Below are 27,514 nucleotides of genomic sequence, written 5' to 3' on the forward strand. Positions count from 1 at the left end.
GAGGTGGCAGTTCTGGTCCTTACTGAGGAAGACAGAGGCAAAGAAGTTATTAAATATGTTGGCTTTGTCATCTGGCGTGACAACCAGATTCCCCGTCTTGTCCTGCAAGGGCCCCACATTTCCTGGGGCCTTCTTTCTACTCCCTATGTATTTAAAAAAGGACTTCTTATTGTCCTTAATCTGGGAAGCCAGCCCCTGTTCCATCTCTGCCTTGGCCTTCCTAACCATTCCCCTATATCCCCGAGCAACTGCTGAATAGTCCTCCTTAGTGATGACCCCTCCTTTCCATTGGGAGTAAGCCTCCTTAATTGATTCGTGATCAACTTGTCTGGCCACTAGGCTGATCTGAGCACTGATAAGACTGGTAACATATACCAGCGCAGAACAGAGATTGGGGTATGAATGCAGGGGTGTGTGTGTGTATTAAGCGCTTAATCAACAAAAATGGCATCTTGCCTCCCTCATAAGGTCTCACTTGTGATTTGAGCAATTGGCAATTTGTGTAACAAGCCCACACTTACACCGTACAAAACTCACCAGCAAACTTGACGTGAAACTTATTTTCAGGCTTGAGAATCTGAACGTAGAGAGGACAGTTGGGGGCAAAATCTTTTACTGCCCAGGCTCTCAGGATGGTCTGATGGTCCTAAGGAAAGAGAAGGACAAGAACTACTCATTAGACACCACTGTAGTAGACTGGTAAGTCCCTGCCCCTGCATGTTTTTTAGTTTAATTAAAAAGTGATATTCTTGCAATCACAGAAGGGCAAGCACCAGCAGGCTCTTCTAAAGCACCCAGCTGTTCCTGGTAGCTGCTAACACAGAAACATTAAAGTAAAAAAAAACCTGTCAGAGTTTTGAAGTGAAATAGAAAAAACAAAAGGGACCTTTCCAGAAGGGCCCGTTGAAAGCCTGGGCATGCCATTCTGCAACTGGAATTGAGTTGCTCTAGACAGAACTGGACATGGGAAATGCACACCACGGATATGGTGGACTCTAGGTTGCACTGATACTGGGAGGAAGGTAACACCAATATGTGTACATGAATGTTTGGTGGGACCTGGTGATACGATCCATTGGAAATCGTGGGAAATAATAATTCAATCTGAGTCATACAAGCTACACAAAGAGTACTGCCATGTGCCAAACTTATTCTGTTTCTAGTATCCAAGCTTGGATTCCTCCATGATGGAGAGTAAAAGCAGCAGGTCTAGAAAGAGGCCAAAAAATATCCCAGCATTCACCTGGGAAATCACATCCCCTTATGTGCTCCCCGTCCAGACGGCCGTGAGCAGATTGTGCTTCCCATGTCGCTCTGGGAAGCGCTTGTACAACATCATCTTCCCTCATGGTCTCACGGTGCCTAAACCAGGACCTCTTAGTCTTGACGCCTGATCTTCTATTGCCACAGCCAAGACCTAGGTCCACTAGCCAGGGCTGCGCTAGGTCCTGCTGTTACAAAAGGAGGCAATGCCTGGCATTGAGAAGCAGCTAGAAGAGCCTGACAGGGAAAAAAATTTCTTGTCCCACATGTCCTTAAATGATTTCCTATTATGTGTTGGAAAGCAACCAAGTTCAGTCAAGGGGTTACTACTGAAAGAAAAAAAAAAGGACCCAGAATAGCTAGTAGCTCCAAGGTCAGGACACTCAAGTGGGCTGAACAAGACAGAGCAGGGTCCAGCATCCCAAGCACTTGGGCTGCCACTCTGTACTGGGTACTACATCATGGAGCTGAGAAGCCCAAAGCTGCCCTTGCCTTTTTCTTCAATGTTCCCCTGAACTGCGTTGGCATTGCTGGATTCAGCAAAGATGCTCTGCACAGACGCTCGGGATGTGGTGCAAATATGAACAGTTAAAGTGATCACTCAGCCATTTCACCCTTCCTAGAAGACCAGGTGGGAGGATCTGAGACAAGGGCTAGGCAAGGGCCCTGGGAATTATCTCCACAACACTTGCTCACACAGAGTCTGCCACTGGATTTTTGGCTGGCTGGGATCTTATTTTGCTGAGAATTTGAGGGATTCGAAGCACACACTGGTTTTCTGGTATTAACCTCCCAAGCCTGAGCAGAAGTTGCCCTTAATTATTTCTTAGACTTTCAAACTAATGCTCTCCTCCAGCTTCAATCCAGCCAGGTCTGAGAGCAGAAAAAACCACAGTGCTTCAGTGATCCAGCCGGCAGCTTCTCACCCATTACTCCAAACCCCACAAAAAGCCTTTTTCATCTGCACTCAACTGGACAAGCACCAAGTATCGCAGAAGAAGGACAGAGTCGCTTGGCTCAGCAGAGGCACCGAAGAGCCAGAAGAAAACACGCTGCACTTTGCTTTTCCTCTTCAAAATTTACTGAAAGGCAAGTCAGGTGGTCACCCTCCACCGAAGCGTGTCTCTGACCTGGACAACTTGCACATGCAGGCTGCCAACCCTGCCCTGCTCGATGGATGGAAATGCTTGCACAGGCTGCTAGGCAGATCAGAGCAATGACTCCAGCAGCCACTGTCCTGCTTTGGACAAGGGACAGCACACACACACAAATCACAGCAGGCCATCATCCATGAAATGCATTTTATCCCTCGCGTTTGGCCACTATGGGGAAGTGGAGGACATTTCTCCACTCTTCTCTGCTCACAGTTACCAACTGATATCTCTCCGCTCTCTGTAATGAAGGTGCAGCACAGACTGATGCTGCCACGGCGGGGAACTCTCCAGGAATGAGATCCCAGAGCCATTTATAGCTGCCCCTGGATATTTTTGGCAATTCACAGAGGACTAAATCCTGAGGTCTTTACTGATTCCTTCCTCAGAGCGAGACTGACAGGACCCTGACAACTCGCTCCCTGGCCAGCTGTGTTCAAACAAACATTTCCTCTGTTATGACTTTCCTCTCGATTTTCCCAGCTGAGGCCCTGGCAAAGCCACAGCCCTGCGCTGACGGCATCAGGACCAGCAGCTGTGGGCACAAGGATGGGGCTGGGATGCCACTATAAATCTGACCAGGAGTTCAGAGCCTGCAGGGAGGAAGGATGATGCTACTCTTCTCACGAGACACCTGTGTCCCGTCAGTTTGATTAGTGGGAGCAAAGATTCAGCCCTGAGAAAAGCAGACAGGGAGACTTTCCACATCCATGCAGAGCTTTCTTTCATCACACCCCTGGCAAGGCTGCAGCACACCACGCACAGGACACTCCAGCAGCACTGCTGCAGGGCACACCTGGCCTGGACACACAATGCTACGGCTGTTGGCGAGCAATGCTGGAAGTTGCTTGGCTGCACAGACATGGATGGGGGAAAACAGTCCGTCCTCATGTTTGAATGCAGCAGCTCTCAGCCTTTGCCTTGCTGGTTCCCTCTGCATAGCCACCCTACCTCTTATCCTGCACCAGAGAGGAGATCCCTTCCCTGCAGCCAGGAGTGTGTGTGTGTGTATGGGGGATGGTGATCTCCTGATCCCACGCCTGCAGGTTGTCATCACTGACCTGAGGTCTAGAAGCAATGTTTTTGTGACAGGCATGTAAGAGGCAACCATTGATCCTTTGGATCATGACATATGCATAGGAGGTCTATGACCATCCCACCAAGACCTTTGATGCATATGCCTAGGCAAGTGCATGGAGGGGTGGAGGCTGCCCAAGACCTGCTATCCCCCCTTTAGATCACTGAGACAGAATCCAAAGGAAAGAAATCAAGTCCAGATATTCAGTGCCTTGATGGCTGTAGCTTCTGCCAAAGCAACAGAGAAGAACTACTGCTGGCTGCCTAATGCCCCAGCGAGGGCGCGTTTCTGTCAGTGATGTCCCTTAGCTTTTTGCCAACCAAGAAATACCCAACAAGGCAGTAGGGACCAGGGTTTTGAGGTGCCCTATAGTTGCCTTACTCTGGAGGTTGTAACATGGTGGTATTTTATAGGAACTACCCCACCACGAGTAGTCCCACCATGTTGCCACCAGGCCCTCCAGGTGGATGCAGCTTAGTCATACCCAGGACCAAGCCAGAAAGACCCTGATCATCTCTTCTGTTCATATAACCAAGCTGTTGTTCCTGAGTTGGGTCAGTGCATTGGTAGATCACAGACTCTCTGCTATTTAACTTTTCCTGAAGATGACCCTCCACTCTGTCGATCCTAAACTTCCACCTGCTGCTCTTCTCACTGCCTTGCTCATGCACGACTAAGGGACCCCAGCAGTTAAAAGAACATGCCTATACCACTATAGACTAACCATCCCATTCTTGAGCATATTTCTGTTGCATGACATGAAAGGGTATTTTTGGCTCATGACATCAGCCTGAGTCTCAAAGTCCCTACGCCTGATCATCCCTCTTACACGAACAAATGATAAAAGCACTGAGACACAATGGACCAGCTTTGCAGGGCAGGCTGGGGAGCTGCAGACAGCATGCTGCTAAATGCACTGGATATTTTTGACACTTAGCAGAGGAAAGCCGAACCCATGCTCCATCCAGTCCAATATCCTGTCTCCAAAAGGGGCCAAAAGACTTCAGGAAAAGGTGCAAAAAACCTTGTGCTAGACCACTGCAGGGTAACTTGCTCCAGGGGAATGTATGAATTCAGCTAGTGGCCATCAGTGAGGGATTATGTACGGTCCCCCCAGCTCCTGCCCAGCCACCACATCCCCATCACTGTGGTGGCAACAGAGGTCCTTTGGCCTGTGTTATGCAGGAGGACAGACACGATGAGCATAATCATTCCTGCTGGACTTAAAAGTATCAGTCTACAATAAAACCAGGCCTGTCTTACCGCAGCCGTGCGATCCACCTCATTTCGACTGCTGAGAATGAAGCAGGCCTCTCCATTATCCATTCTGTAAGACAAAAAGAACCAGTGATGTGGGTCTCGCGGATCCAGCAGGATGGTGTTTCTCATGCTGCCCCAACAAGAAAGTCTCCTGGCCAGATTTCAGCAATTTAAGAGAAGGTACAAATATGGATACTCCTGTCATCACCTGGGTCTCAGCCCTTTTTTCCTTATCCTAGCCCTTTTACTATAAACAGGTTATAATCAAGAGCAGAGCTAGTAGCATCACAATTCATGCAAGAAGGCCATTTCACATTGACCTGTGTAATTATTGCAAGGCAACAAATTACAAGCTGCTAAATGAGAACATTAACGAAAGCTAGTGCAGGAAGGCGCTGTGCGTTACACTTCGGGATCTGCAGCCCAGCTTCACCCCCACCACACAGAGCCACGGTGCAACTAAACCTGGCTTCACAACGAGCCTGGACTTGAACCTGTTCTCAGTGGGGGCAGATGACAGAACAAGGAGCAATGGGCTCAAGTTGCAGCAAAGGAAGTTGAGGATGGATAGTAGGAAAAACTCTCTCATGAGGAGGGTGGTGAAGAACTGTGACAGGTCACCCAGAGAGGTGGTGGTGTCTCCATCCTTGGAGGTGTTTAAGACCCAGCTAGACAAAGCCCTGGCTGGGATGATGCAGTTGGGGCTGGTCCTGCTTCAGGGGGTCACACTAGATGTGACCTCCTGCGGTCCCTTCCCAACCTCACTGTCTGTGAGTCTATGATTAAACAATGCCTGGGCTTGGCTTAATTACTATCTTAGGTTTAATAAGATGAGGACACTTTGATTGTTCCGATGAACTAAAACTTTTAAAATATGAGCCTTTTGTGTAATAAAATCCTCAGATTGCCCCAGAGTGGGTCTATGCTAGGGCATCTCCTCTGTGCACCTGGGGGCCAAATACCCAACAAAGACAAGCACCCAGGTTCCTGGCTGTACATTAGGTGCCATGTCCAACCCTTGCAATCATGCAGAAGAAAGCCAAGCCCCTGCCCCTCCAGAAATGGAGCTGAGTTTGCGTCAAGCCAGTGGCTAGGTCTCAAAAGGGGACCTGTAGGAGTAAAAGGCCCTTCTTGCAGACTACCCTGGAGCACCCAATCTACCTTCAGCAAAAGCAGAGGATGCCTGGGCTTGGGCCTGCTGTTTCTGAATACTGGAGATGGAAAGACCTACAGCTGTTACCAGGCCTGCCTGGCTCCTGCTACCGGACGTTAATCAAAGCTTTGGGTAGCAAAAAGCCCTTTGGCAAGCTCTGCCTCCCAAATGCCTGCCTTAGTCCTTCTGTGCATAGAGCCTGCACTCTGCCCACCACACTCAGAGGACTTGTTTGCCCCCAGCTCTTTCTGCCAAAAACTTTCTGCGGGCACCCCCATCTGTTCAGCCACATCAATGGCAGGAAAGGCAGCAACATTACAAAAGCCAAAGGATGGCAGCTGCAGCATTTAGAGTCTAGACCCACGCAGAACCAGGGTATGTGCATGTTTTTGAAGCATGCTGTTAGCACTGGCTTTCCTGGAGGAAGCAATGGTAGCTATTTTTGTTAGCAAGCTGGTCTCTTGCACACACCCTGATCCAGAAAGATCAATGGTTACCTACTACTTAGTAGAGAAGAGACCTAATGTGATACCACCTCTTTTCCCCCCAGGCACATCAGCTTACAATACAGTTTCTCTCTTCCTTTAAAAAATGTAATTAAAATTTCCCTTTTCCAAAGAGGCCTCCACTAGCACAGAGCACTATTGGACATAGAGAGGAACCTCACTCAGGAGAGATTTCTAGGGCAATGCAGACAGACAAGCAGCCCAGGAAATTAAAGACAACCAGAGTGAAACAAAGCCCAGGAGGGCAAGCTTGTTATTTTTCCACTGCCTGCAGTTTGAGTCAAGAGTTCACAAAAGCAGGATTTCCCAGGGATATTATTCCCCTTTTTTTCCAGCTTGCAGGAAAAAAATATGCCCTGGGTAACCAGACTGTGAGCTTTGCAGGAGATACTGTCTTCAGGATTACTGTCTTCAGGTTCTGCTGCTGGCTGCTGAATCCAAATTGTATTGAATCCAAAAATGAGAACATTTTTCGATCCATTATGCCAGGCGCCTTAACAACCGGTGAAGCGGAGAGGTTCTGAAAACAGGGCTACTGGGTTAGGATGTGGATACAAAAGGAGCTAGTAATTGCCAGCTTTTCAAGACATCTTTTAAGCACCCTTATTACATCTCCCTTGTTCTTGTTATCGGCAGGATGAAGAGAGCCTGGCTACAGTTGACTTCTGTGAAATCCACTTTTAAGAATTGTGTATGGTACTGCCATAGAAAATGGATGGATGTGGTCCATGAAGTTTGTATGCCTGTTTAAACAAGGACAGGGATAACAGGCTAGCCCTGGGAGGCCATGGTGTCAGGACTGTGCAGCATGGGCTTTTCTGCGAGCATCAGCTAAAAATACCCTGAGCTCCGAGTCTCCCTAAAAGATGTTGGTAGTTTCTCTTAACAGCATCTTTCTGCCTTCACATCTGGAAATCTTCAGGCAGTAGCACACAAAGAGCATTCATTTTACCAATAACGGTTTCTAACTACAGGATGGAGCTTTGCACTAAAAGGGCCAGGATTTAATCTACAATTTAGCTGACTGCTGTTACAGCCAACCATCTGTGAGAGAGGCCTCTCTGCCGGAGCATTTGGAGCGAACCTCTCTCCCCTGCCTATCTAAGAAGATTTGTAGCCAAGGCAATCAATGCTACAGTACCGGTCTTGCACTGGTAATCATGACACGAGCTTTGTAGGGTTTTGCCTCCCTTCCCCACTATCTGGGGGGGTCTTGCTGTGTACAACCCAATTCTCGACTCACTTGGCTCTCATGAGGTCCTGGTCTTTCAGCGCAGACCCCTGGAGATAGATCACTCGCTGTGACCAGAGAGGAATCTGAAGGACTCGCCGGACCTGTATGTCCATCTCTGTTGGGCACAAGATCACGACGTAGTAATCCTGCAAGACAGAAGCCCGTGTCGATTTGTAACCCTAGTAGCACGATGCTCTGCAAACACGTGCGGTGATTCTAGCAGGCATCTGGCATTATGTGACCATTGGAGGACCATCGCTTAACAGATCTAATGAAGGCACATCTGACTATTGAATTATTAAAGAGCGATACACTCAAAAGAGCAGAGCTCTGAGCTTAGTTAATTTTAGGAAATTAAACGTCCAGGTGCAAGGTGGATGGTTGTGGTCATGAATGCGTTATGGGTTCTGGAATGAAATGCAGTTTCAGGAGGCGGTGGGATATTGTTTGCGGGGCTGGACTGAAAGTTGCACTCATTTGCTAGATAAACTGAGGCCCAAATGCACTTCCCAATGTCTGCAGAAAGTATCAGGGCAAGTGGAAAGTAACAGGGCAGCTAGAAGCAACTAGACTTGGATATTCCACTTGGAGCCGGTGGGCCCCTTTTTGGGTACAACAAGACTGTGCAAAGGCATTAGCTACAATAAAGACCTTTTGTATTTCTACAACCAGAAAAGAAAACAATGTCCATCTGTCGAGGCATTTTCTATGCACTTAAAATATTATAGCATTAGCGCCTATAGAAAATCCTGAGATGGACTGGCAAAGCTGTGGCCAACACTGTGGTAGCACGGCAGGGGCGGACTCTACGGATCTTGACTGATAACAACAGCACACGTTTCTTTTAAGCTGCACACACATCCTGGCTTGTTTGCTTTATCCAAGGAACTAAATCCAATTGCCAGGTTATGCTGAAGACTGGTTAAGTTGCTCTGGTATCTTTTGCCCACGTATCTATCCCTGCCAGGTTTCCTTGGCTTACCTTCTCGCAGCTCCATGGTGCCAATCAGCACATTCATGAACATGAGCAACACAGAACTAATGACACGGCAAGCCAAGTAAGGACCCTGGTTCAACTGCTAATGATGGAGGGGCTGAAATAACACACCCCAGCCTTTACCTGTAGCCGGGGATGAGCGTAGAACTCATTGAGGAAGTCCATGAGGAGGTCGATCTTGAGGGAACTGACACAGAGGACAACATGCTTCTCAGTCTGGGCACGGTGACGGCTGTAATTCCCCCCCGATTTCTGGCGCTCCATCCATAAGTACACAAGCTCCTCAAACTGCAAGCAGAAGTGCACAGATCACTGAGAGCTGCTAGTCAAAGATCCCTCTTGCCTGAATTGCTACAAACAGTGCATCACAGGTATGGTGATCACAGCCACCATTTTGCCCAGATGATCTGCACGGTTAAAGGAAGTGCTGGAACAAGGAGAATATTATCCATCCATGGATCATAAAAATATGCAGGTGTGAATCAGTGCAAAACACTATTGGGATAGAGGCCTTGCAAATGCCCGTAGGAAAGGTGTGTGTGGGCATGCACACAGACTGGAGCTTTAAACAGGCCACGGCATGCCAGAAACGTTGCCTTTCTGAACCTGGAGACTTTTTTTCATGCCCGTGTTGGCCTTACCTGAAAGGCAAAACAACAAGGGGCCACACACACATCCAACACAGCAATGCCCTCACCCAAAAACCATCACTTGGCAAACCTGTTAAAATCTATTAAAATAAGAATGCATCACAGCAACAGTGGCCTTAGGGTTGCTGGGGCCCTAGGCAAGAGTCATTTGGAGCCCCTTAGAGGCTTCATTTTGATGACCTATAAGCAAGCCGGACATTTTCGATTTCACTTTGCTCTATCCATGCCATTTATTTGTAAGTTGAAGACAGAACAAAGTTTTTAATAAATTCACCCCACCCCCCCAAATAAAAATCGTTGCAAAATTTTGGGACCCCAGATGGTTGCCCAGTTTGCCTTCCCCTCAGGCTGCTACGGATCGCAGTCCATGAACATACAATGCAGCGTGAACAAAGCACTTCTCATTACATTGGTGACTCTCTCGTGTGCTGCAGCAACGAGTGACATTTTTTAGCTCGCGATGCTCTGATGCATCTATTCCCAGGCTTCCTCTACATGACATCTCAGCCGCTTCCTGGCAGGAGCTGCCTCCCGGGCCAAGATCCTGCCTTTCCAGAGCACACTGATCCAGCGCCCGGCTAAAGCACACGGGCCAGCCTAGTCACATTCTTGTACTTGTTCTATCTGAGGACAGCTGGAGAAGGAAGGATATGATGATATCTGCTCCCAGAGGAAGGCTTGTTTCTAAGAGCGTGTCCACAATGTCCTCACCTGACATTAAGTGATACGAGAGAGAGGGAATGCTCCAGACCAAAAGCTGTCATTGCTGCATCGTGTTGATGGCTGGGAGAGCGGCAATGCTGGCTTGTTTTGTCCCAAATGTATTGCATCCAGCAAGGTAGTTCTGCAGGGTGTCGACAGCTCCCCAGCAGAGCGGAAACAAAGCTCCCTCTGAACTTGAAGTGGAGACTTTCTCTGTCTCTGATCCGCTTCCCACTCAGCTGGCTAGCCAGGTGGAAAACACCCTCCCGCTGCTGTGTTTCCCAAGCTGCGGCGTGCCAGAAGCATTGCCGTTCTTAACCCAGAGCCGTCTTTTCACTGCCTGATCTTACCTGGAGAGGCAGCACCACCAGGGCTACGCAAATCATGATAACCACCAGGAGCTGCGAGGGCCAAATCTTTGGGGTCACGTCCCCGTAGCCCACTGTGGAGAAGGTCACAATGCAGAAATAAAAGGACTTGAAGAGGGAGAGGTTTTCGCCCGCTCTTTCTAGATGCTGGATGCCGCAGGTTCTGGAGAAGAGGGAAAAGGGAACAGGGATCAATCAGGCTTGCAGACAACGGCCCACAAGGGATGGGTTTGCTCACCCTGCCCTGTAGGGAGGAGTCTCCTCCACTGGCCTCTGGAAAGAGGTCTCGCCTGGCCTGGAGTTACTGGGGCAAAATGCATCCCCAGTGTAACTCCAGCACTGTCAGTGCAGTTGCACAGGCATCAGTCGGCTTGACTTCAGAGCACCTGTTTGGTTCGGATAAGCCACCAACTCTGCAAAGATGCTCATCAGACCATGGCCCAAAAGTCTAGGCATTGGGCAACCGTGTATATGTCAAGCATGCAGGTGGGAGGCAAAGAGCTGTGAGTCAGGAGGCCTGAGTACTTTAGGAGCTGATTATAGCAGCAAGGTAAACAGGAAACTCATTCAGTCCTGACCACGCTCGTCGGTGTGACTCAGAAGACGGTACGGGCTCTCAATTAGACGAGTGACTTCAGGCACGGCTCTTCAGTGAGCCTGCGCTGGATCCCCAACCCCACCGCTTCTGCCTGCAGCTCTCTTCCGAAATAAACCTGGCAAAGCCAAATAGCTTCTCACCTCAAGAACAGCCAGGATGACTCGGCACACACAGAGTTTCTAAGTCCATCACAGTTAATAGAAACGTCCCAGAAGCTACCTGAGAAATTGCTTCTAGTGCCAGGCAAGAGCCAAAGAAAATACATCTAGACCAAAGAGGGCAGTGCTGCTACAGGAAGAAGCACACAGATAAGTCCAAAAGTTGACTAGCCTTCAATACGAGGTGCTTGGTTTTATTCCAAAAGAGCCGCAAGTCCTAAAGCATCTACACCCCCAGCAGCACCACTTTCTTTCCACTCGCTAATATAGTTGGTATGTTCAGACTGAAAGACAAACCAGAAGGGAAAAGCAAAAGACCCATTTCTAAGCTAAATAGTTGAGAAGGAAAAAACCCTTTTTTTAGAAGGAAAGCTCCCTCTTGTTTCAAACGCGCAGGCTAATAGGTTCAGTTAATTAGCACATGCCTCCCTGGCATATTAGACAAACGTGAGCTTGGCAGCCATGGTAACCTCCTACAGACAAACAGGGGAACCGCGAAGTGCAGGGAACCTTTCTGCATGAGCTGCCAATGCTGAGCGACTGCCCCCCCCCCCAAAATCCCCCCGGGAAAAAATTACTGGCGCTGCCCTTGACATTGCAGCAATTGTTGCTCCGCTCTGAGCCGCACGCATTTCCATAAACCACCTCTCCCCAATACCCTCCCTGATCCTGGCATGCTCCAATTAAAAAGTTTCTGTTAAAATCGTGTAATTAGAGATGATAATTAGTTCCTAAAATAAGAAGTGATCTGCCTGAAGCTGACTGCGCAGGAAGACAAAGTAAGGTAAGGAGCAGCTCTGAGTCAGTGGTGAGCATCTGCCTCTTTTATCAGGCATTAGCACCTCTAAAGATCAGGCTTGAAATACAGCTTTTGTGCTTTGTTGTGCTTTGTTTTTTTTTTAAAGAAAACTTCCTATAAAAATGGGTTGTAAAGATTTACAGCCAGCTTTAGCTGGTGTAAATTGAGGCAGCTCCACAGGAGCCAAAACCAATTCACACTTGCTGGAAAGCAGTGCCCTGAATAACTAAGGCAAAGTATTGACACCAGATTGCCCTATACAGCCGGTGATGGACAGATGTATAAATCTTACTGGATTTGGACAAACAGCTGTGGAGGATGAGGCTTTTCTTGGGATATGCAGTGCTCCCCAGCCTCAGGGCCTAGACTGCCAAATCCCTGCTGCAAGCTTCAAAGTGGTTGCATTGCACTGAGAAGCCTCCTCCCAGCTGCCATTCAATGCCATGGAAAATCAACTCCCTGCACCACGCTGTTCTTGATTGCTCAAAGACAGCAGGGAATAACATTAGGAAAGTGCAGTCCACGAGTTACGGACTCTGTTTTGATGGCTTTTCCATTAGCCCTTTAAAAGCAAAATTCTGCTATCTCAACAGAGGCCCTTGCAAGCGCATTTCCCCTGGGGCTGGGCGCGTTAGGAAGACTCTTCCCACCCAAAAGCAGCGCCTAGGAAGGTGCGTAAGTACACGGGAAGAAAGGCACTGTTGCACTTAAGAGGCTTTTGCCTTTCTGCCTCCAATTACAGAGGCGGCTCTAAACCATCCCAGGGCTACTGCATCCATTTAGGTTAGCTGACTGTTAACACACGGCCATCCAGAGGGGAGCAATATTTCTTCCTACTATTTAAAAAGCAAACCAGTCATTTTGTGCAGAGATGAAGGGAAGGGAAAGAAGTCAGAAAAAATCAATAGATCTTCTGCCTTTGTTCCCAGCAGCTGTACAATGTTGCTAACTACCTCAAAGTGCATTTGGCCTCAGATCATATCCATGGGGAACAGAAGTGCAACCGGCCACCTTGTATCTTGCCACACGTTGTCGTCTGAGGGATCATCCTTCAAAGCACAACTGAAAACCGGCATCTATCGAGCTGCTTTAGTGAATGGCATCAACACACCGTACAGCTGGCAAAGGGAGGTCTTATTTCTTTTCAAGTCGTATTTGGCCAGTGCTCTTGGGAAAAAGAGAAAGCCAAGTACTTCCAAGAGCCAAGTTCTGCTTATTTAGGTGGAGAAGACAGTGTGGGCCTTGAGAGTCTGCAAGGCAATAACCCAGCTCCGTCTCTCCACATGCCAAAGTCATGTGTGAAGTAGAAACTCAGGATGGGTGAAGCAGAAAGACCCCCGCGCCTGAAGCCAATGTGGAGATAAGGGCTTTACCTGCCTATAATCTCACGAGACAGAATGTAATCGAAAAGAAGTCACTACAACCACACAAACCATGATCATGGTTTACTAGCCAGGAGTGTAACTCAAGCAGTATGGGATTTTACTACACCGTCAAGTGTTTTGTTCTAAAATCAATCTCCAAAAAAACCAGCCAAGAAAGTTGAAACCAAGCATACCGATGCTACAACTGTATTGGCGCACAGCAAGCAGGACACCCGGGCTTTCAACACAGAAAAGCAGAGGCTGCAATTCTGCAGTTAAGTCAGGCTTATGCTCAAGCAAATGGACAGTTAGATGCACAATGGGATGGATGCCCATGTACCCAACACGCACGCAGGCAGTTCTTGCGCCTAGTGACTCTAATGCCACAGTGCTTTGGTTTCTGTCAATGAAGTTAACGAAGCAGAAGCAATGATACACAACAAAAGTGATTTGTGACCTTCCAAAAGTCTGGAGTGTCACTTCAGGTCAGATGAAGGGAAGGATGAGGAGGTTTTGCTGAGCTGCCTGTATCGGAGACCCAGGCCTATTTGTCTTATTGCTCTTCAGGCTGCGGCTTTGCATAGACCAGGTGGAAAAGCCACCAGGGTGCTATGCAGCCTCCAGACTCAGCTTGCTGCCCAGGAAGCTGGGTTATCTGTAGCCCGAGTAAGGCCTTGTGCAATTTCCTCTATGAAGCAGGTAGATCAAAGTAGGAGCCATGCCTAGGTGACCCAGAAAGAATATAGCTTTGCCACTCCCAGGTCAGACCATCCTATACCACCTTGTCCTGAAGCCCCCAGATCGGCAAAGACCCGCATGTGCTTCACATTATTCCCTACTGTGACCACTTACGGCACTTCAAGCTTAACACAAGCATTAGCATTTGTAGGATGGGCCCAAGGTTTTCCCTCTATTAAATGAATCAGTGCTGCATATTTTAAAAACACATATTTCCGGCAACTAAGTCACTTGTCGGGGCGAGAAGGGGATCACTTACCCCGTGAAAAGAAGACACAGCAGGGTACAGATGAGAATCAGCACCTGATTGAACATGGCAGACTGCGTTCTCTGTATGGCACGATGCAAGTCATTCTGGAAAAGAGGTACATCTCGCTCAGCGGGAGACACAGTTATACCCCGCAGCATCCTGACTTCAAAAAGGGGTGAAAGAAATGAGACAGGCATCACATAAATAACAGGATTTGCCCAGTCTGCCCCCCAGTCTGAGCTCACTTCTGCACTGACAGCGACCTCTGATCACCCCCGAATGCAGCTGAGGGGAGAGCCCAAGGGGAAACAAGGGCATTGGTGCATGCAGCGGTGGACAGAGATGACCAAGTGACCGCCTGGTGTGGGAGGAGAGCAGGCAGCAGAGGTCTCCAGCCTGTGTGATGAGGTGGATGCAGAGGGGGTGGAAGGAAGAATAGGAGGATTTGCTTGGAAAACCTGCCAGGGAGGTTTCTACTGGGAGCTGCTGGGAATGGGGAAGTCTGGCCTCCGTTGCAGACACCGAGCAGCTCGATGCCGGGCCCAGAGGGTCACCCCGAGTCCCCCACTTCAGCCCAATGATCAAGAGGACAACAGGCTCCCCAGAGCCAGCTCCCAAGCCAGTCCAGCCACCAGCTTCTTTATGTGAGTTGGAAATCAGAGCGCACTGGGCTATTCCCAGAGCTGAGGCACGGCTGGGGACATTTGAAATAGCCATTCCTATGCGGGGAGAAACTGTAAAACAAGCAGACGGTAAGCAGCGGCCAGCAGACTAAGACAATGCTATTCTGACTAATGAAGGAGGCTGCGGTGATCTGCAGCTACTTACTATCATGTTTTCCAAGGCGTACTTGGCCAGCCAGCAGTTCAGAAAAACCGGAATAAACAAATTCCGCAAAGGAGCCCAGAAGATCTAGAAAACAACCATTATTTACAGGTTGGCTTGGAGGGGGGTGGGAAAACAACTCATCAAATCAACATTGCTTTTTTCAAGGAAGCTCTGAACAGTTAATCGATTCTTAGCCTGGCTGCTGTGAATCTCATTTCCAGCATTTTGGCAGAGGACACAGGGGTGTAATGGGCCTCCGCCAGGACTGCAAAGTGGTGCCCAATCCTTTCTGCTACGCTGATCTATGCGCTCCCTGACAGCCAAGCTCCAGAGCAGCGATGTCTCCAACTTCCCCGAGTCTTGGTTGGCGCTCGTGGATTCGGCGGCCAGAATTCAGTCTTGCCGGAAGCAAGGTTTGGTGACTGAGCTGTACGAGCACCCAGCTCCCGTCCACACCACATCTCCCACCAGTGGATCTGGATTGTGGCTACAAATGTTACCCTGATCTTGCACTGAGCCTTGCGCTGGTGCAGGAGCCTTGATACCCAGCCATCAGGATCTGCTCACTCAGAGCAGCCAGGCACACAGGATGCCATCTATACCTTCTCTACAATTACACAAAACCTTAAAAAAAGGCAGCCTTGAACATGGTATTGCCTGAATAACTCTTGCAAAGCTTTTTGGGTCCATGAATATTTCTTTGTTGCCCAAAAAGGAGTAGTGAAAACATGTCATTTGTTTCCCCTGGGAAGAAAAGCTTCATTTTTTTTAATAGAGAAAAAAATATATATTAATTTTTGGAAACTGAAAAGTTTCTGGTCTTTGGTTTTTCATTATAAACAACTTCACTGTCATTTTCCATTGACAAAAATTTGGGGACAAAAAAAATGGCTAGCTCTATTTGCTGTCTTGGATAGACCCCTATTATTTGTGGTTCCATAATAAAAGTGTAGTATTTACTGAAATCTGCTTTGTTTAAAAAGTGTCAATAGCCAATACTCACTGTGATGATAAAGGGCACTGTGTTGATCATTTCCAGGATGAATGAAATGCGAAAAATCTGCTCCCAAATGTTTCCCTGTAGAAGGGACCAATGTTAATGAAGTAGTCTTAAAAAAATATTCAAGACAATGTGAATCACCTCCAACTGTTCCTGCATTATAGAAGGCAGAAGGGTACCGGGCACTTTCCAGCAGGCACAAGGTAACAGCAAGTGGCAGAAGCTACTCTGAACTCATCAAGCATTTGAAAACATTCATATTCCTTGTATATATTTTACATATTGGATATACATACAACGAATACACAAGCATATCTGTAGGTGCTTTCAGAAGGCGTATTCCTGAGCCAGGGACTAAGGTCCAGATGGCCTCTTGCAAAAAGCTACAAACCACTGGAGGTCAATAATGGAAATCCTCAATAGTACAACAATGCAAGTAACAAACCTGTTGACATTTCATTGCCTGGAGGGGAAAAGCACATACACCTCATTCAAAAGCCCTAGCAGATAAAAGGATTTCACGCTGTATTTCAAAAAAGGTACCGTGCTTTCCCTGCTTGCAGACTCCAGCACGGGGCCGAATAGAGCAAAGGTAGGCTGAGGAATCAAACGCGCGAAGGAAATCGGCCTGACTGCTGCTATACATTTTCTTGTCTGCACAATGGTTTGGTGGTGAGTGCAGGATAGAAGATGGGGAGAATCATCTCCTAGTCGCACAACTCTCACAATCACACATCACCAGTAGGATCTCATCCTCCATTGCCTCATTTACTTCAGTGCAAAATGTGACCACAACGAATGTCTTGCACTCACTTTTGCTGGTGGAAATGTCTATAGAGGGGAGGAAAATCAGCCCCTTCCCTCTCTCCGCTGTGTGCTCACAGAATCGCTATACTAAACGCTAGACAGTGGAAGCATCTGATTAGAGTGACATATAATTTTAGGGATCAAATGACCTGCCCAGACACATGGCAATGAGAGAGGGTTGCAAATCTCATTGAAAATGCACACGGGGCTCACACCTAGCCAAAAGGACGGCTGCTCATGAATCCAGGTAGATCCAGTTCACCTAAGCTGCCTGGAGAAAGATCATGGGTCAGAAAAAAAAAAGGAAAAATGCTGCAGTGGACTTGGAGAGTCCTGCATTTATGGAGGCCACAGTTCTTTGGCTGGCTGAAGAACGGCGATAAAAGGGGGCAGATTGACAGGCCTGCACAAAGATGACTTCTTCTCATCCGCAGAGCAAATGAAGCAAGGAAAAGGTTCATTAACACCATGCCATGAGTGTGCCCCGACCCTGCCCTGATCACAACACCACTGAAAGTTGGGGGTGGGGATTGTCACCATGGATTTTAAAAGGGGCTTATCAGCACAAGGTGGCTCTCCTGGTCTGGGATGAGACCACACGAATCCCGTGGTCCTTAGGCACAAACAGTCATGCAGGGTAACGGGCAGGTGGGGAGATTTGGGCTGCACAAAGAAGAAGAAAAAAGCCATGTGGTTTCCAAAAAGGCCCCTTCCCCGCTATCACCGCCTTTGCGGGAAATGCCAGAAAATGATGCAGGACGTAATGCAATTGCCTGAGTGGTGATGAGGATCGCGTGGCGACGGCAGACAAAAAATCGGTCAAGGGAATTTGATAGAAAGGAGATAAAATGGCTGGTGTGAACTGAATGACTCAAGGTACAAAGGAAATTACAGGCTTTGTGGCTTCCCGCCAGTCCTTTGAAGACAATGATATCGAATATTAATGTAACAGCTGAGGCCTCTTTAACAAATGTCCTTCCACTGGGAACCATTTACACTTGCTTCTTCCCAACTCTCCCATGGACTGCCGACTGTGCCCCAATACAGGAAATATTTCTACTAGACTTTGCTAAGCCATAAACCGGCTCTCCATGGGCTCATTGCTTCCACAGGCCTGGCTCTTGGGCCTCCCGCAGAGCAGAGTATGCACATGCCGGACTGAAGTCAGTAGGATTCATGAACTCAAAGCCAGTCACTTGCTTTGCTAGTCCAGGCACTTGACACCGTCCAGGACTGAACCCTGGTGACAAAGCTGCAGGAAGGGAGTCTGCAGCCCAGTTCCCCAAAGAAACTTTCTATTTTCTTCATGAAGTTACTTGATGCCTCCTCTCCCAGGAATATTCCCTGGGTGTGGGGACTGCAGAGCAGCCTGTTGATTCAGTTCAGTGGTCTCAGTGATGAGTGAGAGTTGGGAAAACTCAAAATGCATCAGAAATGAAACTCCAGCTGCAGAGGTCAGGTCCAGAGCCAGCACCAGATTTTTAATACTCTGAAACCCCCGAAGTACTTGGGGCTTGGCTTTTGTTTGGTTGGTTTTTTTCCTTTTGACCCACAATAATGGACTGAGGCCACTTGCAGATTTAATCCAGGTTTTAATTTCCAACCACCCGCAGTCAAGCTGTATGGGAAGCTATTGCCCAGCTGTACCCAGCAGACCCACGGCTGCAGGGAAAGGGAAGTAAGGACTTGTAGTGATTTCAGTGGGAGCTGGAAGTGGGGGGGTCATGCTCCATTCTCTGGAGGGACCTACCTTGTAGCTGAGATAGATGAGTAGCATGGTCTCTAGAAAGCTGATTAAAGCAATGCTGACCTGAAAAATAAAATCAAAGAAAAACGTTGTCTGGGGCTCGGTTTGAAGCATCATCTAAAGCAGGGGTAGGCAACCCCCAGCATGGGTGCCAGGTTGTGGCGCACAAAGACATTTTGCTTGGCATGTGCACCCTGGGCTGGACAGAGGGGAAGGGGCTGAGGCTGTGCTGCCACAACAAGGATTGGGCCCCTCGTGGCTTCCCTGCTGCCCACCCTTGGCATGCCAACATCTTACAAGTTGAGGTTGCGGGTGCCCAAAAACATTGCCGACCCCTGATCTAAAGAGTCTGAGGCCGCCTCACTGACCAATCAAACCATCCCGTTGCCTGCACGTTCCCAGAGAGCATAAACCTTCAGCAACATCAACCCCACACAACTTGTGGAGGACAAGTGTAACCCCAGGGTTACTCACTCACCTGGATGGCCCAGAGTGGCATTTTCCTGTCCACCCATAAGATGGGAGCCCTGCAAGAAAAAAATCAAACAGTTTCCAACTTGGCATTCATGTTAACTTGTTGCTTTGCCCAAGGGAAAAAGCTGAAATGCAAACATCAGCTGTGCGCTGGCTTTTGCAGCCATAATATTCACATTCAAAGGTGAAAAGTCTATATCCAGATCTGAATCTCTTCCTCTGGTGGGAGTTAGTTCGAGCTAGAGTTTGGGTTTGGCTCATCTAATTCACAGTAGTTCCCTTTGCCAAAATGTTAGCAACAAAAAGCGAATCCCTGGGGAGACCCTGAGAGTGGATCTAAGCCCAGGGGCTTTCTCAGCCGTGCTCCACCACCCCACTCCTGATCGCAAACCCACAAACACGACAGTCCTGTTGTCTCTCTCGAGATCTGCATCTCCAGTGGGCTTGAGAGCAGCCACAAAGGGGCCTCTGGAGAGCCTCCCACCTTTCAGCATTTGATATGTGCATGCAAGTAGGAGCAACTGGGGAAGTCATGCTTATGTGCGAGGGCCCCCATGCATGCATCTCTGTGAACAAGAGGTTCTTATGAGCAGACATCAAGCATCAGTTCACAGCCCTGGGTTTCCCAGCAAGCAGCTAGAGCAGAGCTGGAGGTGCAGGCTGTTAGCGTCTTACCAGTTGATATCTGTGGACTGGTTGAAGGTCGTGTAATTCTGCTTCTCGCATCCCCAGCTAAGACAAGAGACACATAAACCAGGTGAGATGCAACCAGTCTGACGTCATGGCTAAACACAGTTTGCCTCTTAACCTCCCGAAGCAAGGCAAGGCATGTCAACACAAAAAATAGTGTGCTAAAAAGGAGGCAGATGCTGGAAACTGCAGAAACCCCTCCTATATGCAGTGTGGTTTAGTATGAGTAGTCCTACCAAGCTCTCAGTGTTGTTTTTAATTCACAGCGCCAGAAGTCAAAGGGCTCTAGATCCCACTGACTTTCCTCAGAGCTGCTGGCACGCAACCTGTATCCAGACCAGGTAATGCAGGTAACCTCGCTGCACTGGTTTAGCAGGCAAAGAAACATAAATTAATAGCATTTTTCCCTAGGGCAATCTAAAGTAAAAAGCTGAGCCACTAATTAAAATTCTTGGCAACAGAATATAAAACCAAGCCTGTCTTTCCCTTCTCCGGGACAGCTGACCACGAACCAAGTTCGAAGAACCCCAAGATGTTGAGGAAGGGAAATGGAAATGCGTGCAAGACATGAATCATCCTGTCTGGCACATGCGTTTGGCGCCAGACAGCGTAACTCTTCCCCAGGAAGCATCTTAGACAAGTGGGTTGTGGGAGCAGAGAGGAAAGAGAGAGAGAGAAGACGACTGCAGTGCGCCAACCAGCATTTCAGAGACATGCACACATCTGAGAAAGATACAGCTGGCTTCGAAAAGGCCATTTGATTCTGGTGCAAAGCGAGTTGCTCACTTAGGGAAAGGAAGATGGGGCCTATAATAGGTCATTAGCTTAGGGCAATGGGAGAGCCCTGCTCTGCTGTGGATCACCCACATGACCCTGAGTGAGCCAGGGGCCAGACAGGTACCCATCACGTGGGGCTGACACAACAACACTTCCATCCCGCACGGCGTGGAGTGCAGCTAAACCTGCTACAGACTGGGAGACGCTTCGATACTGTGGCAATCAGTTATGCCCTTCTGATCAATTTACTATGGAGGCAGCTCCCTGCTGAAAATAGGGATTGTGATGTTATAAGGAACTGCAAGAGTTCATTGCAAATACCCTTTCCAGGACACCTGCCACTGGGCTGAGGAATCAACTGGGTCTTTCATTAGTGCATGATAACGGGTTTCTAAAAGTCTAAACGCTGTGCGCCAGATGCCAGCAGAGAGTGAATAAATGAATAAACGGCAGGTTTGGCTTCCCCTCTGGGCTTGTGGGCTGTCATCTCTGTTCCATCGCAATGCTGAAAACATCATTGGGTAACATACTCCAGAGCGCCTAAATCCCATTGCCTAAAACCTATTGCCTTTCAATGGGACCTAAAGGTGAAGTCATTCGGATGTCTTGAAAGTCATCCCCCTATTGAATAAGGACATGGGCAGCTGTCCTCCAGCAGGCAAAGAAGGGGCTGTACATCCCATAGAGGCAGAAGCAGTGATCTGAAATGAAGGGGGAAGACCAACAGGGAGCTAAGAGTAAGTAGAGCATAGGTATTCCCCAGGGATGGCTGTTAGTGTTGTCAAATCTAGCATTGCTGGAGCTGTCTCTGAATAAACCATCACTGCAAAGAGAAGATGCCATGGATCTTTTATTTCTAGGATAAGGTAGCTGCCCTCCAGAATAACTAGCCAGGCAAACAGCAACGACAAGCATGTGGAGGGGACAGAAGCCAGGTCTTCAGCAAGAGAGGATGCACTTGTGCTGCTGACCAGCTTTTATTACGTGCCCATGGCTGATCATTTGTCCCAACCCGGGGAAGGAGTTTCTGCTACAAGCTGCTAGTTCTTCTTTTTAAGTGTAAAATCTATTGGCAGACAAGGTTCTTCGGGTGGATTTATTTTTTAGTAGACCAACTTAAATAGTTGGGAAAAAAAATTTTAAGTTTAAAAACCCTTCGTCAGGCTGAGGAAGTTTCTACTGGTGGCAGCACGAGTTGTGCCCATCAAGTCCTAAGGATCTGAAAACACCCTTCGATAATGCAAATGCCCCTTGTAATGAAGTCCCTCTTCCAAATGTGCTCTTTGGTGTAGGCAGACATAAAGGACTACATCCACCTAGAAAGAGCAAAGGCGATTTTAGAGGGTCTCTAATTAGCCCGGCTTTCTCTGGCAAGAGAAATTGGAATTTGTTTCTTCTCATCAAGCTGCAGGGACGTTGCTTTTCTCTCAAGAGTCAACAAAACAAGGAAATGCAAAATGGAAACAGCAAAGCTGGGGCATTTAACTGCCTGTCAGCTCAGGTCTCGAAACGGCCAAGCGTATTTCCTTTCACAAGGCTTCAATCAGGACTTAAGAGTCAGAGCCTTTAAAAATGTCAACATACGGAAAACATTTGCTTGGCACGGCACTGAAATCTTGTGCTTTTGCACCATGTCCAAAGGCAATTTGAATGATGCATTTCAGTAAAATGGAAGAGTCGTTTTGAAGTCGGAGGTGAAAGGAGCTCATACGCAGAATATTTTTTTCCTGTCACTGCTAAACAAGACCTGTGAGCAGAGGGTCACAACACACCAGGAGGGGAAACGGTGAAATACAAATTAAAGGTGATGATAGACTCAGAGAGAAGTCGGGCTGGAAGGGACCGTGACAGGTCATTTAGACCAACCCCCTACCAACGCTATCCAAACCATCCTACACAAACCCACTGTCTGACCTATTAGCAAAATTGCAGCCATAACAGGGTAATCAGGAAATGGGTTTATTTCAGAGAAAAAAATGGGAGGTTTTAGCGAGAAAAAAAAGTATATTCTGAAAATGCTGCTGCAGGGCTTCATGGAAGATGGAACTCAGGTGTTACCGGCTTCCACGTGCCAGCCAGCGCCACAACGCACCAAGGGAGATGAAGGGACAAGACACCATGGAGCACTGTCATGGCCTTCCAGAACTGCAACACTTTCGCTTGTCACGAATATTTTGGTTTGTCAATGAAATTCTCTTTTTCTTGCTGTTTTTTTGGCCAGTTTATAGAACAGGCTGCAATACATCATTTGAAAGTTTGACCCCCCAAAAATTTCACATGTTCGGAAAAATCCGACTGACAATGTTTCTCCCTGACTCTGGGATAATGTTTCTTCCTGTCCTCTGAAATTCCCATCCAGCTTATTTTCAAGTGCGTCGTGAAAGGCTGGGGAACACAGTCACTTGCTTCAGGGAGTCTCAGACAATGAGGCATGACAAGATGCCACAAGACATCCACCCTGTATTTTTGCTAACTACAGCAGGAGTGAGATTCTTGCTAACACTGCTTCCTTTCCATGTCTGCAAGGACAGTGGCTCGACTACTAAGTGTTGCACAGACTGATGGTTGTATTCACTTCTTTGATGAAGAGATACATAGCTATCCAGAACTATGCGTTGCCATTTCCCACTGTGAAAAACTTTGATAGCGCTCCCCTGTTCCTTAACACGTAGCTTTATTTTTCATCTCCATGCATCACTGACATTTCAACCCTTCCAGGAAGAGGATGAAGGTGGGGAAAAAAACCACTTACATCAGAAATGTCTGAATGGATTTCAAACAGAACTTCTAAGGACTCAAGGGAAATCAGAAGTACTTCTACAACTTCAGCTGAAAGGTTGGCTTGCTGAAAAGGGCCGCGGGGAGAGGCAATGACAGCTGTGTTGCAAAATACATTTGGCAAATAGTTCTTCAGTGTCTGGAAACAGAGTCTCTTCTAGACCATCTCCATCCCTATCTCCAAGATGGGGTACCCAACCCCGTCTCCCAACACACCCATGCTCATCCCACTCCGCGCGGTCCATCAATGTCCTCTGTAGCTGAACAAACATACATTAAAAATGTCCAACTTCTGCAGGGTCCAATGACTTCAAGTCCAATAGCAATGACAGCACAGGAGGCTGACATAAAATGTCCACCATAACTGATTCTCATAATAAGACTGAGACGAAGAATCAGAGTAAAAGTAAGACTAAGAATAAAAGATGTGTCATTGTAATGATCATCAGATGAGAAGACCTCAGACATTTAAATTTATGGTCCCCATCATCACTGCAAGTAGAGGATAAATCAGGGTGAAGGCGGAGGGAGGGCAGAAATGGAGAGGCAGACGGTTGTAGTGCTGGTTACAGGAATTCTCTCTTCCACTTGGTAAATCTATTTAGATAACTGGGGATTTTCTTTTTAATTAAAACAGAGTGGGAAGAATGAACAAGGATTTTAAATATTTAAGATAGTCAGAGGCAAGGATTTCCTAGGGTGATATATTTTATTGGACCAGCTACGCAGCGTAAGTGAATACCTCCGGCTTAAGTAGCATCCTTTAGGAGTAGGTTAGATGAAGAAGATAGTCAGAAAAGGCCAGAAGGAGAAATACCACCCCTGCATAAGAGAAATGCTGCTAGAGGCAGGTTAGGTGAAATAATTTTAAATGCTCTAATCAGTGTCCATTATCGTCTTCTGGATGAAATCACACGGATCTACATGCAGGAACATCTCCCTTTGATCAAGGAGCAGAGCTCTGGACATCTATAACAGTGCTGAAAACCCTTGGTTCAGATTTCTGCATACTATGGGTGTGCAGGTGGCTAGACCTGATAGTGCATGCATGGCATGGCAATTCTATACAGTTTGCAATAGTATCCCTATACCTTAATTTCAAGTCAACTGCTAAGAGGCCAAAAAAATGCATATTAGAGGAACAACAACTTAAAAAGAGAGAATGCAACAAGGCTGGAGAAACAGCCCTATTTTTGCCTGGGTAAAAAGCAACAGGAAACGAGGTAGAAACAAACACACTGCCAATACCAGTACCAGTCCTCACATTTAGCATAGAAATTGCTTTTCAAACTGTTCTCCTGTTGCTATTTCCCATCTGCAGATGCAGAACTATGGTGTGGAGGACAGAACATGAGTTGCCTTTATCTGGGACTGGTTACTGGCCACTGAAGGGCAAATACAGTGGAAGATCTGAAAGCATTTCCAGATCCATGAATTGATAGTTTGTTGGCTCAAATCATGATGTGCTATTGGAAGTTTAACAAAACTTGAGGTTAGCTGTGAACAGACTAGACAGACAGACTTACCATCCTATCCCCTCTGCTGGGTTATCGAGCAGGACACGTACAATATAGAGAAGGCAGGTGAGAAGCTTCAGAGAAAAGTTGAATAGCCGTATCCTCAGGCCTGTAGCAGAAAAGACAAGGGGTGAAAAGGCAGTGAAAGAGGGAAACACACAGCCAGTAAAAGATCCCCAATGCAAGGCTGCTCATATATCATAGACATATAAAAAGATGCACGCGCATGTAGGGCAATCGAATGGGTCACTGGACTCAAGATGAGACAAGCAGACCATGCAACCCAGCCCCTGGTCACTCACCACCACCAGTATCAGATGCCTCTGTGGGAGCTGCAACAAGCCCTGCACTTTGTGAGAACCTGACAACCATGAAGATGTTCTCCTGACCCTCATTAGTTAAGGGCTGGCTTGATCCCTGAAGCAGCAGGTTTTAGATCCCCCCCACATTGTTTTTACTATTACTGTTATAACTCCCCACCTAGACACATGAATTCCAGTTGCTTCTTAATCCTGATTTCTTGTCTGGTCTTGTGCTCTGCCTTGTGGCAGGGAGCTCCACAGGCTACGTCTGCACCAGGTGAAGGGGATGCACCTCCTGCCAAGTCAACGGACCTTCACTTGTAAAAGTCAAGCTTCTAAAGCAATGGTTCTCAACCTTTTTTAGATTCAAGGCAGCTTATGTCAGAATCAAGGCATCCCTCTTTAAACTCAAGGTCCCCCTTGGAAAATGCCAGCTCTTAGCTTTCACTTGCTTTTTGACTGGAGACAAATACTAGAACAATTCTTCTGTTGCAAAGAAGTCAGAGAGACCACAACGGCAGGTCAGTAAGCTGTTGGCATGATGGATTTCCATTTGTATCATAGTAGCTAGGGTCAGAAGGGACCTAAGCAGATCATCAAGTCCGACCCCCAATCTCTGAAATCTTTGTAAATCGCATTTACACCCCTAACAGCGCTAATATTACGTGGTGCCCCATGGCACCCTTGAAAGGATCTCAAGGCACCCAGGTTGAGGATCACTGCTCCAGAGGCTCGACCAGTTCTGCAGAAGTGCGAAACATGTCCTCAGTCCTGCAATGAAGTCTGCGGTGGGTGACTGCGGGGGCTTTCAAGTTCAGCCAGGCTCTGCACAGGTGCAACATCAAATGGGGGCTTCAGGTCTATGGTTTTCACTGGAAATGGCTTTTGACAGTTATGGGACATGTGCTTGAAGGAAACAACTCCACCTGGCATCGAATTCTGCACCCACCAGCGACTGAAAACACAGGGGACAGACTGGGTTTACTATGTATATTGTGAAATGAAGGAAAGGCAGCACTATTAATTCACTTTTGCAGGCATGCCGGAGCACAGACTCAGAGCCTGACTAAACTGGCAGAGCGGTGTGGTCTGGCCCTAGGTCTCTGAATGCACTCTTACCTTCCGACCTTTGCAAACCCTGCTGATTTTGCCAGAAACTTGTAGTGAACTCCGCATTTAAGGCTTTCTAAAAGACCACGCTGCTCATGATGGGATACAAAAATAACCAAAGCCCTGTCAGCCGCACTCCATACTTGGAATATCTGTTTCATTAGTATTTAAAACATCCATTATTCTTTAAGTGCAAGAATGAACAAACACCATAATTTGTGCTACTTATTATAGCATACGTGGTAGGATGCCTAATCATTGCCCTTCCGGCTGCTAGTGTGGCTTCCAGGAGACCCGGAGTGCTGCACAAACTTTTCTCCGGGCTTGCGTGCTTCACTCGGCATCCTACACAGCTTCAAAGAAATCAAAGGTCAAAAAGGGAATAAATGAAATGAGTCAACTCTTTGCAGGCCCCCAAAATGTTGGAGAGGGAGGTGGGCTTCTTAGCCCAGAAGAAGCTGGCACCTGTAACAAAAGAAAAGGTCGCTTATAAATGAGAGAAGTCCACCCATTGCTCGCCATTTGCTTAATGCCTTGCTGAAGGAGAAATGGGAGATAAAAACCTGTCACATTATCCACTTCCTCCTCTCCCCAGCCGGATCATCAGGCTATTACTCAAATTGCAAGTTAGAAATTCACCACATTTCCATTAAATGCTTCTTCCCTTGGGCACCCTGTCCTGCCACACTCCAGCTATTTAACAAGAACACGAGATGCACCAATCAAAAGGAAACATGAAATTATAAATTCACTTGTTAATTCCCTCCAGGCAATTAATGCTTTATCTCTGACAGAAACTGAAGCCAAAGGTATTCAAGTGGAATCTGGTCTGTGGAGTTGAAGAGGAGAGGCACGAGGGCTGAAATAGAGGAGGGGGGCCCCTTGCTCGTGGTGCTAGCACTAGACAAGGAAATACGGGAGGTGGATGGAGCTCATGTGGGACTGACACAGAGCCCTCAGCTTCAATATGAACTAGCCTGGGATAGGTATTGCCCACAGCCAGAGTAAGCAGTAAAAATTCAAATGTTTAGCCCAAGGCTGAAAGAGGCTGGGACAATGAAGTCTATCAGGCTATGCCAGAGAGTTTCCCAAATGCCATGACAATCATGCCTGCTAGCACTGGGCCTTGTTTAAGGTGCACATGCAAAACCAAATGCACCCAACCTGCAGTCTCAGCTTTGCACTCCCCCTGGATTAACATCTATATGCGTGCTT

General features: G+C 47.6%; 1 protein-coding gene across 3 annotated transcripts in view; it reads right to left on the minus strand.

The window, feature by feature from the left end:
• KCNT1 (potassium sodium-activated channel subfamily T member 1) overlaps nucleotides 1-27,514 on the minus strand; it is a 218,196-nt gene that overhangs the window by 52,234 nt on the left and 138,448 nt on the right. For all 3 annotated transcript variants that reach the window (XM_019510827.1, XM_019510828.1, XM_019510829.1), the window contains exons 4-15: nucleotides 24,897-24,996; nucleotides 19,801-19,857; nucleotides 19,130-19,178; nucleotides 18,655-18,714; nucleotides 16,101-16,175; nucleotides 15,098-15,181; nucleotides 14,279-14,373; nucleotides 10,345-10,525; nucleotides 8,766-8,930; nucleotides 7,655-7,791; nucleotides 4,756-4,819; nucleotides 538-646 (exon numbers count right to left, since the gene is read on the minus strand). In XM_019510827.1, coding sequence (XP_019366372.1) covers nucleotides 538-646; nucleotides 4,756-4,819; nucleotides 7,655-7,791; nucleotides 8,766-8,930; nucleotides 10,345-10,525; nucleotides 14,279-14,373; nucleotides 15,098-15,181; nucleotides 16,101-16,175; nucleotides 18,655-18,714; nucleotides 19,130-19,178; nucleotides 19,801-19,857; nucleotides 24,897-24,996 — 1,176 coding nt within the window. The remainder of the gene's footprint in view (nucleotides 1-537; nucleotides 647-4,755; nucleotides 4,820-7,654; nucleotides 7,792-8,765; nucleotides 8,931-10,344; nucleotides 10,526-14,278; nucleotides 14,374-15,097; nucleotides 15,182-16,100; nucleotides 16,176-18,654; nucleotides 18,715-19,129; nucleotides 19,179-19,800; nucleotides 19,858-24,896; nucleotides 24,997-27,514) is intronic.

This window comes from Gavialis gangeticus, unplaced genomic scaffold (genome assembly GCF_001723915.1).
Source record: "Gavialis gangeticus isolate Ggan-Ray unplaced genomic scaffold, GavGan_comp1, whole genome shotgun sequence".
Lineage (NCBI taxonomy): Eukaryota > Metazoa > Chordata > Crocodylia > Gavialidae > Gavialis > Gavialis gangeticus.